This window comes from Typopeltis vanoorti, chromosome 22, assembly GCF_054136105.1.
Source record: "Typopeltis vanoorti isolate ZY-2024b chromosome 22, IOZ_Tvanoo_1.0, whole genome shotgun sequence".
Taxonomy (NCBI): Eukaryota; Metazoa; Arthropoda; class Arachnida; order Uropygi; family Thelyphonidae; genus Typopeltis; species Typopeltis vanoorti.
The window spans coordinates 20,354,558-20,369,661 of record NC_143570.1 but is presented as its reverse complement, the minus strand read 5'-3'; the positions used below and the strand labels follow the sequence as shown (position 1 = coordinate 20,369,661).

General features: G+C 35.7%; 1 protein-coding gene across 3 annotated transcripts in view; it reads left to right on the top strand.

Moving 5' to 3' along the window:
- Ate1 (arginyltransferase 1) overlaps nucleotides 1-15,104 on the top strand; it is a 244,589-nt gene that overhangs the window by 169,427 nt on the left and 60,058 nt on the right. For all 3 annotated transcript variants that reach the window (XM_090412357.1, XM_090412358.1, XM_090412356.1), the window contains exon 10: nucleotides 11,142-11,314. In XM_090412357.1, coding sequence (XP_090268483.1) covers nucleotides 11,142-11,314 — 173 coding nt within the window. The remainder of the gene's footprint in view (nucleotides 1-11,141; nucleotides 11,315-15,104) is intronic.

Sequence of the window (15,104 nt, the reverse complement as noted above, 5' to 3'; positions counted from 1 at the left end):
AATACAAGTATTCAGCAGGTTAGAATACAAGTATTCCAACAGTAACCTGTTGGAATACTTCTGGGCGAAATGGAGCGTTTTTTGCACAACACATCCTATGCAAATCCTGGGTGAATGGAACCAACACAATCTTGATGTAGCATTTGCTATTCAAGGTCACAGTTACACCACCTTCTTCAATGATGTGGGGCCCAGTTATGGATTGACTGGAAACTGCACACCATGTGGTGACCTTCTTGCTGTGAAGTTTCTCTTGGACAAATTCAGGTCTCAGAAAACCAAGAAACCTGCAGGGTCATGCATTTACATGACCACTTAGATAGAAATGTGCTTTGTTCGAGAATCAGACGGTATGGATGGTATATCAGAGTCTCTCAATTAAGGTATTGATGACAGTATTGCTTGGGTCACACTTATTGAACAAACTGCTCATAAACGTCACAGCCTTGGGCCATTTGCTCTGCCAATTCCATATGAATGAAAATAATGCTCAACAATAATCATCTTTTCTTCCAACATCAACACCATTACTACATCTAAATGTAATGGTCTACACATGCTTTTCTATTAATATGCATGCAGTCAAACATCATATCTCATAGTGTGTGTACTGAAGGGGTGTTGAAGTTCAGTGCTGTTGATTTTTCATTTATTTTTTTATTTATTTTTATTTTTTGCACCATAACATAGTTATTTTCTTTAGTGTACCATTGGGCCCATAGGACTTTGATTGGAACATCTTGGTGGTTTGTTATAATAGTGTTTGCTATAGTGAGAGTTGTCTGTAATCCCTATAGATTGATTTCATTATCATGATACTTTTAAAACACTTAGGTTTTTTTATGATTTTTTTTTTTTACATTACTGCCCTTGAATAATACACTCATAGATTGTTTAGATTAAGTAACAAATCTTCTGAAAAAACTGAGTTATATTAAAATTGATAAAATATTTTGTAGTTATGTTATTTTATACATCTCTTTGTGTCATCTTTCGATATGCATGATTAAAAGAAGCTACATGATGTTAATTTTTACTAAATGAAATGCACTTACGTTACATTTGGATAAATGCATTCAGAAGTGAGAAGTATATTAAAACTTAATGCGTGGATACTTAATATTCATGGTGAAGAGATAGCATGCAAAACAAGACAGTAGGTAAGTCGAAACTATGTTTATCTAGACAATTAAATCAGCTGGCCTTTCTAAAAAGATGTGGATACAAGAGTAATACCTAATTGCATCAAACAAAAAATCAAATTCTATTTGAAAAAAGCCCTCCACATATATAAATGTGCCAGTCTTGCACTACTGCGAGAACAGATCATGCAACACACACACCAGCCTCTCGCTGCTACCAACACTGCCATTGGCACTCAACTCTGAGCTTTGATCCATTCTCTCAGACATTTCAGAAACATCTGCACAAAAAGAATTCCTAAAAATAAGAAATAAGCATATCAAAAAGTATAATATTCTATGCAGTTTTAAATGCAACCACAAATTCAACCTCTCCATACCATAGTGAATCTGTCTTCAAACAGGCTCAGTGAAGATGTTGTCAGCACCCCTCAGCCACAATTTTGTCATCACGGCAAGAGAAGTGCCTGTGCTAGACCTAATGTATGATGTAGAACACGGAATTTGTCACTTGGCTTCAGAAGTAGCCAACAACATCAGACTTGTCACTGCCAACATTCTTTCCCAGTCTTCACCTTTAAAAAGTAATTATCTTCTGGCCAACTTGCTCTCTTAGAAAGTTATGAAAAGATAAAAGTATTGTCATCACCAGAGAAGATAAGGGTAATGCCACTCTCCGAAATCACTCCACCTAGACTAAGATCTCATCAAAATGCAGGTTAAAAATTAAAAAGCCTACTTAAAAAAAAGCATCTTCTTGGCTGCCTGACATTGCAAATAAAAAACAAAAAAAATGGTTCTTGTCCCCCCCCCCCCAGATATACAGTTTACCAAAAATCCACAAACCCAATTCCTTCCCACCCCTTCCAAAAATCTATAGTCGATGCCACTGATGCTCCATGCTGCAAATTGTCAAAACAGTTAGCAAACTCTCTTACCCCACTCATTGGTCATACCACATCCTATATAAAAAAAACTCGATCCATTTGAAACCTCAATTGAAAATCTAACTTTAAATAATACAGATATATTGGTAAGCTTTGACATCACCACACAGTTTACAATATTCTCTTGAATGACACCTTAACACTCTTAAAAACGTTTTTCCTCCTGATATCTTAAATTTCTTTTCCTTTGCTATCAATTCTGGTTATTTTTCTTGGAGGAACAAGATTTATAAACAGATAGAGAAAACTGCTATGGGTTCCTGCCACTTGCTAATTATTACATGGGAAATTTTGAAAAATGAGCCATAGCCAGATAGGCTAAGAACTGAGTCTAAGATGTGTAGATAATGCGTTCTCTATTTGGCCTCATGGCCCAAATGTATTAGACTCCTTCCTCTGTCACCTCAATAGTCTACATCCAAGATGGAAAAGGAAAATCATAGTTCACCCTTTCTAGACACTAGTGACACACACACCTTCCAAATGGTAACCTCTCCTTCACTGTATACAGAAAACCCACTCACATAGCAGATATGTTCATCATCCCCTCAACAATATGGCATCATTAACACTAATTAATCTTTGTTCTACTGGAATCTCTCTTTCAACAGAGCTCAACCATAAACAACACCTTCCTATCCAATGGCTACAGTGCCTTTCAGAATGATTTCAGAAATGCTATCATCATCCCCTGTTTTTGGGGTACATTGGAAAAAAAATGAACTTGAAATGTCAGAGAAATTCATGAATCCTGGGGAGTGTATTCCCATAAGCTCTCTGGTCAACTTACCTTATGAAATGTTCATGGTTTCATATTTTCATTATTTCGGCTTGAAATAATATTCACTTTGCTTATGTAATTTTGCATCACTGAATTGAAGCCTTTTGGCTTTTTATTTTAGTAAAAACAATTTATCTTTATTCCATTCCTTCCTTGAATAATATCCCTATTTATATACAAGATGCTTTTCTCTTCTTGGGATATCATCATCATCAAATTTCTGATGTGTACAGGATAATCATGATAATACTATATTAAAAAGTTACACCATTACTAACTTCTGATCAATAATTTCCCTCCAAATTAATCTGTTACCTGTCAAGACTCCAACATTATCAGATCTTATATTTCTGTCTTTTAAGGCTTTTTACTGTATCAATCCATTTACAACTTGGTCTTCCTCTAGGTCGTTTTCCTGCCAACCTGGCAGAGAACACTTGTTTTGTTAATATTTCCTCTCCCATTCTATTTAACTAACCAAATCACCTGAGAGAGCCTGTGTAGCTCAGTGGATGTGGCGTTTGCATACCACAGTGCTTGACCGCACAAAGGAAGACTTCATTTCGAATCTAGTCGGCAACTAGAGGAAATTTTTCTAAGCTTTTTTTCAACCAGTTCCCAAGTTAGTCGATCCCTAGCACAGACAAGCAGGTTTTTTCTCCCGGAAACTCGGGTTTTTCATCCTGCAAACTCAACAAAATCGACCGTAGAACCCACACTATTTCAGACATTAAATATATTGTGTTAGGGTTAGGGACTACAAGATGGCAGCACTTGTTGAGTTGTCTCTTCACTGCATACCAATTAATTAGTAATAACCGTGGGCCACACCAGTGGAGATTGAACTGCCCACTCGGTCTCCAAAAGTTAGATAGGTTAAAACAGCCTCGCCTATTCCCTATATGGGAATAAAAGGCGTTAGCTGATTTTTTATTTTTTATTTTACCACCTGAGATTAGCTCTACTAACACATTTCTGAATGCTAACAATGTCAAGCTCTTTCCTAATATCATTTTTAATATGATGCTGCCATTGATGATATCTGTTCACTCCACTAATCTTTCTCAGAACTCTCATATAAGAGGTTTCAAGTCTTTGATCAAATGTTTCATTTCTAACCTGGCTCTCATATCCTTAAGTTAAAATTGGTTTGAATGATGTCTTGTATACAGCTGATTTAGTCTTTTGACTAATTTCTTTCTTATTCCATTTAAATTTATTCAGCTTGATTCCTACCACACCAACTTTACCAATTCTGTTGTCTATTTCCATATTTAATTGTCATCTTCACTAAATAGTTGAAATGTTTTACTTGTTCTATAGGTTCTCCATTCAGTTGATGTTTTCATTGTTTCTGCTTATTTTCATTAGCTTTGTCATTTTATTGCTGATTTTCATACCAAATTTATTACAACAATTATTCAGTTTAGTTAGGTAATCTTGCAGACTTGTGCTGGATTTATTCAGAAATATAACATCTTCTGCATAAAGTAAGGAACTAAGATTAAAATGCCAATTTTGATATCAGATTTAATACCACTTTCCTTCATAATGTGATCCATGTAAATAATGAGTAACATTGGAGATAATATGCACCCATGTCACACACCCGATTTTACCTCAAACCATCTGCCTATACCTCCTTCAATTCTAACTGCTAACAGCTTAAGTAGAGACTATGTATTGCTCGGTCACATTTAACCATAAAACTGTAGCATTTTGAAGAGCTTTCCTCATGGCATCTTGTCATATGCCTTTACCAGATCAACAAAACTAAAATACAAATCCTTGATATATTCCTCAACTATTAGTCTTAAAGTGAAAATCTGCTCTTGACAGCCTTTATTTTGCTTGAATCCAATTTTTTCTTTAAGCTTCCCTTCCACAATTGTTCTTAGCTGTTTTTTAAAGTAGGGAAACAACTCTATAATTCTCACATTCGTTTTTATTTCCCTTTTTATAGATGGGGTACTATGAGAGCTCTGCTCCAATCATCCAGGCCTTCTGAATTATGTAGTGCAGCCACTGTAAAACTTTTATACCTCCATATTTGAGCATTTCTGGTTGAATTTCATCTACTCCAGCTGCCTTTCCACATTTCAGGTTTTTGAGGACTTTTTCTATTGCAAGTATGGATATGTACACTTCCTGGCTGCATTCCTGTTGGGAGTTTTCTACCACTGTGCTGACACTGCTTGTTTCATTTAGAAGTCTTTCCAAGTAATTATTCCAAACTTCCAGAATATCTTTGTCTTTAGTTTTCATGTTATCTTTATCATCTTTGATTCCTTTTACAGTATTTTTTCCTTCATTTTGAAGCTTTTTCGATAGCTTCCAGAATATTTTGCCACCTTCATGATATTTATTTTGTGTTCTCACCAGAGTCTTTCCATGACTTTTGTTTATCTAGTTTTTCGCAGTGCTTTGCTTTCTTACATTTTTCTTTATTCGCTAAGAGCAGAAGCTGACTTACTTGCCAGGAACTTTTATATGCTTTCTTCTTTTTCTTGAACTTCCTCTTTAACGTTCTGATTTTTCTATCCTTACAGATAGTCTCACCACATGCTTCACTGCTTTTTTCAGGGTTTGCCATTGAATCTTCAAGGTTTGAGTCTACAGTTAGCCTCTGAAAGCTGCTCAACTTTGATTTGTTTTTAAAACTTTCTTACATACTCTTCTTTTCAATATGAAATTCAATTTTATCCTGCTGAAGTCTAAATGATGATCACTTCCAATTTCAAATCCTCTCTATACTCTTGTGTTCAGAACCAGTGAGAAAATCACTATGAACTATAACATAGGCAATGAGATTTTTCTTATTTCTTGCATCTTCTCTCCATATGAATTTGTGGAGAGTTTTGTTTGAACATGGTGTTAGTAATAACTAATCCATGCCCTGAACAGAAATCCAACAGGCATTTACCATTATTATTATTATTAGCTCTGCGCTTTCCTTCAAATTTTTGCAAAAAATTTCTGTATGTCTGGTAATCATTTCCTACTCTGCTGATTAGAACTCCAACAAGGACCAACTTTTCCTTTTTTCATTGTGCCAAGCTGCTTTCTCTAATGCCTCAAAAAAATTCTTCCTTGGTATAACCTTCTGTGGGGCCATAAACACAAATAAGTCTTATTGTCCAGTTCCAAATTCTTGTATTTTCCCATATCACTCTTTTTGATATTGCCTGTCATTCAAGAAAGATTATTTTCATATTTAGTGTTGATTACTATACCTATTTATATACTTTTTCCCCTTAGAAAGAACTCACCAGTTTTTATCTTTTTGTTTTAGTTGCCTCCATTATGTAGATCTGGTACTTATTCAATTCTTCTGCCATTTACTTTCTATTGATGCTGTTGTGTCCCAATTTACGATTATTATCCTATCTAGTGAAATTATGCTTATCTATGTTCAACTATTATCTGTGCACGAGATATCACCCAAAAATACAAATATTTAAGTTATTTCTCCCCTTAGTGTCCCTAATATTTATATTATGCTGCGCCTTTTGGGACATTTAGTTTGAGATATTAAATACAAAAACAAGGAGCAATTACTAAAATATGTCTGAATGTGAAACAATATTGCAGTCGTGACACTTTATCTCGTTTTTTAACACATTAATTTCCCGCGTGATTAGGTTTGTACGTTTTTCAAGTGGTGCATTGGGCAGCAATTTCAGACAACTGTTTTATCAATGAACAAAGGTTTATTAAACTCATTAGTATGGTACAATTCAATTTCTAATATAATTCAATTCAATAGTAAGAAAACATTTACAAATTAGCATTAGCTTATCACAAGTAACTTGGCTATGATCCTATATGGGTATTACGATCATGCCGCCATAACAAATTCAACACATAAAATCATAAGTAAAATCCCTTATCTAATTAACACATTAGTTAACCCTATATTAGTCTGAATATGCGCTATATGCTGTAGCACATGGACATATATGATCAACTCACTCTATTTTACTATCTAAAATTACGTAGATTAAATTATCCTTTCACTGTACTATCACATAACTTTGACATTTAAAACTTTCCTATACGTTACAATACACATGTATAATTCTCAGGACACACGAATTATTTATATAATATTAATATTAGCAAGCATACTTTCAATATAATCAGTCATGTACTAAAGTCCTAGTATAATTTTCTTAGTCTCTTCAACAGTTCAGTAATAGAATAACGATAACAATTACAGACGATTTTCAGTTAACGCGAGATTTTTACAGTACCTTTTTGTCTTCAGTTTTCTATATTGGCCTCTACCTTTTTCCAATTGAACTATCCTGGTATGATCTCTCCTATAATCTGTTACTCCTAAGTTCTTTTGGCATTGAACTGTGCTTACGCGATCTTAACTTTTCGTTCTTGAATTAAGGACACTTTTAGAATCATCTATACAATGGCTGTGAAACTCACCACGTGGACACCGACTTCTTTACAGATTTCCCTTTCACTGGACGATGAAACACATAGACAATACCTTTGGCTAAATGGCATTCCTCGTTTCTTACCATAGGAAATACGGAATCGAAATCCCGCTCACTTTTGTTTCCTTGTTGTGACGAAGGAGATAACTCCAATCCCGCCACTCAGGAAAACCACGTGAAACCTATACGAAGGAGCTCGTGAAGAAACTATCCTGGAAAAAGCCTCCTGGGGGGGGGGGGTCTAACCCTTTTATACCTTGACCCCTAATGGTATTTTCTTTAATTTCTTTTCTCTGCCCCTTACTTGATTTGACTTCACCGACCAATTAGGGTGGCGTTTTTCTGCCAAACATCCTTTGGTCGGCGAGCCCGTGACGATGTCTAAATCCAGGAATTGACCCTGAGCGATAGTCTGTTGTTTTTCTTTTGCTAGCCTCTAATTTAACCCCCCTTCCAAAATTTTTCTATGAATTTACTTAATATTTTAATCTCTAGCCTCTCACATACAATTTCTTATGACTAATCCTTTTCTGTCTTACTTAGCTAAATTTTTTTTTTTTTTTTATACCACAACTGTAATACATTCCTTCTTTTATTATTTAGTTCAACAAACACTTTTTTGACATATATTTTACTTGGATGCAAGAATATTTTTCTTTCTTTTAAATAATTCATCTATTAGCTTTTATACAGGGTTTTTTTATTTTATTTTCTCTTCCTGTTACACCATGATAGCTAGGAATTCTACATTCCTATGGTATCAGGGTGTAACAATGCTTCTTATATTGACAGTACCAATTTATCTGGAGCTCTGCTGATGTTGAGTTGGGATGTGTTCTGAGATTGTTCTAGTAGCCGACTTTGCATTCATCATGGGTTCACTGACAAAAACAGTGGGGAGGGGAATCTTGTTTAACAATGGGATGCCCCTGCAGGCATTAAATCCTGTCATGATGTACATCATCATACATGGTTTAAGAATACAATTTGGTTGGCTAAATCCCAAATTGCCAGTCCATCTTCATTTGTTCAGTATTGGGTAGACACCTAAACAGGGTGCAGGAAGAGAAGGTGAGGATTGGACAATGGGCCAGTAGCCTTAGTCGGTTCTCCGCATTCCTTAAAAGGCTACGTGAGGGTGTTCTCCCATTTATATGGCTTTGACCCTTAAGCGTCCCCTTGGGATAATTTTAACCACTAATTTGGTCTTACATAAGTATATTACACACATACACAAATTTCATTGTCACCCAACAAACTAGTCTTCTTCCACCTTACTTTATGGTGTGGTCAATTTTCGTGAAAGTAGCTCTGGCAGAATTAGTAAGTATTCCCACTCCAAAGGGATACAGTCTTAGTTGGAGGAAATGCTAGTGATAGATGACCTTCATCACCCACTTTCAGAATCCATAATGGCAATCATTTATTAGTCAAGAGATTTCCATTTGTTAGTATACCAGGGTGGTCTGAAAAGTTCTCGGCCTAACAATGAAAAAACTAATTTATGATTTCAAAATTATTTTTATTTTTCAACATAATCTCCCTTAACACTAATACATTTATTCCAGCAATGCTCGAGCACCATTATCCAATCCCTGTAGTGGTTCTCAGTAAGATCTGCAAAATATCCCTCTACAGCTGCAATCGCCTCTTGATTCAAAGAAAAATGCTGACCAGCGAGGAAGAGTTTTTTTTAGTTTTGGGAAGAGGGAGAAGTCAGAGCGAGCCAAATCTGAGGAATAGGGTGGATATTCCAACAATTCATAGTGCAGATCCCTTAATTCTGCCATTGCCAAAACACCTTTGTGGGTAGATGCATTGTCCTGATGAAAGATGATTTTTTCCTTCTGCAAACCAGGTCTTTTCCCACGAATTTTTTCATCTAGTCTGGTTAAAATATCAGAATAATATTCCCCGGTTATTATTTTACCCTTTTCAAGATAATAAACAAAATGCCCTTTTAGCATCCCAAAACACCGATGCCATGACCTTTCCTGCTGATGAAACCGACTTTGTCTCTTTGGCGCTGAACAACTGGCTTCTGTCCACATTTTGACTGCTGTTTAGATTCTGGTGTGTAATGGTGAATCCAGGTCTCATCCATAGTAATAAATCGATGCATAAAATCAGTTTTATTCTTGTTAAAATGCTCCAAGCACTGTTCAGTGATTTTCATGCGAGTGCATTTTTGATTTGCTGTGAGCAAGCACGGCACCCATCTTGCTGCAAAGCTTTTTCATTTGCAATTCTTCATGCAAAATATATCTTGCACGTCTTTTGAAATGCCTATAGTCTCAGCAATTTCACACACTTGAACTTGCCGGTCATCCAATAGCATGTCATGCATTTGATCATTGATTTCTAGTGTTGTTACACTTTTTTGGACATCCTTCACATGGATCATCTTCAAGGCTGGTATGGCCACATTTAAACTTGGCAGGTGATTTCTTAATTGTCAAAAATGAAGGAGAAGCATGCCCATAACTTTATGAACTTCGAATGAATTTCTTTTGGTGTTAAACCTTCTTTTACGAAGAATTTTATAACTGCACGATACTCAATTTTATCCGTTTCAAGGGATACAGACAACACTTTGCTTCAGACAGCTGCATAAAACAAACTAATCGATACAATGACTTAAAATTTCACATGGATGCTTATGACAGATGTACCAACTTAGGGGGGGGGAATCTTTCCAATAGTGTTGCATCTATGACCAAGGCCAAGAACTTTTCAGACCACCCTTGTACATGAAAAATTTACATCATTACATTTACATCATTTACATTTACATCATAAGTTCCTACTACAATTTTCCTCCAAATCAATCTGTTACCTGTAAGGACTCCAACATTGTCAGATCTTATATTTCTATCTTCTAAAGGCACTCTTTCACCGTATCATTCCACCTATATCTTGGTCTTCCTCTGGGTCTTTTTTCTGCCAACCTGGCAGAGAACACTTGTTTTCCTAATCTTTCTTTTCCCTGTTTAAGTGACCATACCACCTGAGATTAGCTCTACTAACACATTCCTGGATGCTAACAATATCTTAGGTGCTGGTTTACATTCATAATACAATTTAATGAAATAACTACAGCATAAAGAGAAATAATTAAACTTCTGTTTAACCATTTCAGTATTCGATCTCTGTCACAGAGACATCATCATCAGGAATACAGTGTTAAAATTGTACTAACACACACAAGAAACAAAGTTTCTTGTTCTTGCAACTTATATTATGGTTAGACTGGGAGATCGGCTAACATCTTCCTAGATGAATACAAAAAAAATACATTCTTCTGCCACAACAATGTTAGTCAGATCTAGCAGCAATGCCTTAGATACCTTACACAAAATCAGATGGAAGAAAACTATTATGCTCCATCACAGTAAATACAAACTTGAAAAACTCTTTTTAGAATCAGTGATAGATTTAAAATACAGCCTAATCTTAATAAATATGATTGTGTTAGCATTTCCAAGAAATGGGAAACTAATTCTTAATATATATATATTAGTTTTAGCCTGAACTCTTCAGGACAGTGACACCCTTGATTGAACACATACTAAAGCTTATCCATGGACTCTAGAGATTTTTAAATGTAATAGTGGTGGTCATAAAATGCCAGACTATAGATCTTTTTTATTGTTTATTTTCTTACAATTAAAGAACAGCTATTTACTATTCACAGATCTAACAGTAATGATGACTAGAAGACTTTGAACTTACTCATGCACTACTAATAATACTCTGGTTTAGTTGGTATTCATATATTTCTACATAATTCTGTTATAGATTATTTGCTTAAAATTTTCAGGTATCTGACATGGCGACTCTTAGGTATGGCTCCTTTCACCAACAGTACTGGTTAGATGATCGATTAATTGCAGTTGGAGTTATAGATATTTTGCCTTATTGTGTATCTTCAGTTTACTTATATTATGATCCTGAATATAGTTTCCTCTCCCTGGGAACATATGCTGCTTTGAGGTAAATTGGAATTTGTAAGTTACGTTAGCTAAATTTTTAATAAAAGTCAAACTGTTCAACTTTAATAATGCAATAAAATCTACACAAATCTGTTTTCTGAATTGTCACTACATCTCATGGTTTATATTTCACCTCTCCCAGTTTTAAATAAAATGTAAATTAGTTATAATTTTACAATGCATACCTTCAAAGATGTATTTTTTTTGTAGTTGTCAAATCATTATTTTATTTCTAATCCAACTTGCATGTATGTATGTGGAAAGTTGGTTTGTGATTCTTAATTCTAATGGCTATTCACATCTCAGATAAAGATGATTAAAGAAGTGTTAATTGTCAGGATTTCATCTTTCTCTATGAAGTATGATATCGTCATGATATAAATCATAATGCATTCATTTTCACATACAGAGTATGTAATACTCTGTTTTGTACAGAGTACAAATGGTGACTCCCCCTTTAAGAGAATCAAAGAATGTCAGTTTTTGTTGTTGTTTTTTAATTTTCTATGAACTCTATATACATGACACAACAATCTCACATGTGATCAAAATGAATCATTCTAGTAAAGTAGAGATGTAAAAAAACATCTATGTTCATGGCAGACCAGACCATGCCATGGATACAGATCATCAGTTCCAATGGGATGGGGGGGGGGGAGAAACTTCTCTCATGCAGAAATAGATATATAAATTCAGCTATATCACATTGCCAAAAATATGAGAGACCATCATTATGAGATTTTCAGCAAGATTCCATTACCATACCCATAAAGGGTACCACTTAACACTATAGAAACTGGCTTTCAACAGAACGATGGTGTGAAGAACAAACAGTCATGGCACCACCTTAATAAGATGTAGGACCTCCTTTCAGTGTAATGACTGCAGCATTCTTATGAGACATACTTTCCACAAGCATATGATAGTGATCAATGGGAATTTTGGATCATTCTTCCAGTAGACATGTATTGAGGTCCTGGACTGTTATGGGACAGACATCCCTTTACCTCAACTGATGCATCATCCCACAGATGTTCAATAGGATTGAAATCAGGGCTCTCCCCTGAATGTATGTACATATATTTTCTGCAGCTTCTTCCAAATGCTGTTCATACATTTTACTGTCACCTCACTCCATGCTGCATCTACATTCTTTGTACAATACAGGATATGTTCTTTCTCACAGTCTCAGAGGATTTCTCATCCTTAGTAGCAAAATGGACTGAGCAAACATATTTCTTAAATAATATGCCTTGGATATCAATAACACTCTAGTCTGTGGATTGTAGAGATGAGGTGCTTTTTTGGTGAACATGTTAATAGGATAGTAGTATGAGGGGGTTAAGTCGAGAACTGGCTATACACTGCTTGGAAAGAAGTCAATGAATACCATAGTGTGAGGAACAAACAGCCATGTTGTTCATCTTAATAAGCTGTAGGACCTCCTTTTCCTGCAATGACTGCAGCAATCCTATGGGGGATACTTTCCACAAGCATACAATAGTGATCAATAGGAATTTTGGACCATTCTTCCTGCAGGCATGTAACAAGATCCTGGACTGTTTGGGGCGGATGTCCTTGACCTCACCCGATGCTCCATTTCATCCCACAGATGTTCATTTGGGTTGAGATTAGGGCTCTGTGGAGCACAGTCAAGTGTGGTGACATTCATGTCCACAAACAACCCAGTTACAGTAGTTGCCTTATGACGCAGTGCTGAAAGAGACAATAGTCAGTTCTGTAGAAAAGCTATGAAGTAGGAAGCATTGCATTGTCTAGAATGTCCAGATTCCTCTCAGAGTTCATTGTTCATAGCATCACAAACAGAGATCCAGGAAAAACAGGGCCATACCACCTCCAAATTTTGTAGTTTGGGTTACGCACTCTGGTAAGAGATGGTCACCGGGCGTCTTCCACTCCCACACCCATCCATCTGCTCGTTTGAGGGTGTAGCATGATTCGTCGCTTGATAGCACAGCTTTCCAAGCTTCCACATTCCACTATACACACTCTTTGTACCACTGAAGATGACGCTGCATGTTGGTTCAGGTAATGCGGGGTTTGTATGGTGTGGTCCTACCATGGAAATCCATGGTAGGATCACAGTATGCAATATGTGAGTCTTGATTCTGAATGTTTTTGGCAGATTTGTGTTCCAGATGATGCCCAGAACTCTGCATTCAACATGTCAGCTGACAAATGTTTTTTAATATGTTGAGCCCATACACAGGAGGTTGGTTGATCAACCTATAGTACCGTGTATGGGTGTATTAGTCCTTTATAGTCTGTGGTCACATTCAGTGACTAGTGAGTCATCTACTGCAGGTAGCACTTGCAATTGATTCCCTTCACTTCCATCTCAGTGTGGTATCACTGATTGCTGACTTGGGATAGCCCAGTTTGTCAACAATTTGCTGAACAACATGTCTTGCAACATGGCATCTTATCACAACGCATCTTTCAAACTGTCAGTTCCCTTCTTGCAGCCATTTCACCTGGACACAGTTGCACTGACTTGGGAGCATCATATTCCTCTAATTTATACTTGCTACAAACATGTCTTTTGACTTCTTTCCAAACACTGTATGTCCTTCATTATGCTATGTGAAAAAAGGACAGCAGAAATGATATCAGTAATTATAGGCCAATCCAGTTTGTTATCACATTTGGATAAAATGCTTATATATCTGTTATATTAAATAGGATTGTAGTGTTTTTGGATGATGCACATCCATATGAATAAGCAGGATTCTCTACAGTAGATCATATCTATACTATTAACCAAGTAATAGAAAAATCAAATGAATAGAATCTTCCTGCATATTTAGTGTTCATAGATTTTGAAAAAAAAGCCATTGATTCTCTGTATCAGTCACAAATTATAAATAGTATAAAGCAACAATTCATCACAACAAAGTATATCAGGTTATTAAAAACTGCATATCAGAACTCATCCAGTATAAAGCTAATACATCAGGGAAAGGAATTTGGTATTGGGAGAGGAGCAAGGAGATCCTGTATCATTAAAGTTGTTTTATGCTATAGTTGAAGAAGTCTTTAAAAACAACTCATGAGAAAACTATGGAATTTGCGTCATTAGAAAAAAAAACATACATTTTGCAGATGACATTCTTTTATCAAAAAGCTCAGGAAATGTTAAATGACTTTGATAGAGAAAGCAGGAAAAAAAGATTTAAAGATTAATCTAATTAAAACCAAACTAAAATTAATAATCATATTGAAATTATGGAAGACTATATTTATCTTGGTGAGTACAGGTAGTCATCGACTTACGACCATGTTAGGTTCCGACCGACTGGTCGTAAAGCGATCTGGATGTAAGTCGGACCAGTTTAGGTAAATCAGACACTATGTACAACACAATTGGTTTACTATTTACAAAAATAAAAAATATGTAGGTGTCCTCCCGCGATGAGTCTTCGGACTCCTTGGAGGTGTCAGGAATAATAATAATAATATTATGAAAAAGATATCAAATACTGTATAAAACCTAAAAAAAATTTTATCTTAAAGAACTAAACAAAACATATGTAGAAAATAGATAAGAAATATTTTACTGACCACTCGTGCTTGGCTGCAGGTCATCAGTGCCGCCACTTGATGTAGTGGGAGTTGTTTTTCTCATAAACATGTTGATTTTTGTCTGAATTGTTTGTTTCCTTTTCTGCTCATAAATTTCACGGTATGGCCGAAAAGCATCTTGTACCATTCGTTCAATCCCTGCAAATCATTCGATGTTTGGGTCCATTTCCTCAAAATGTGCAAGAAGT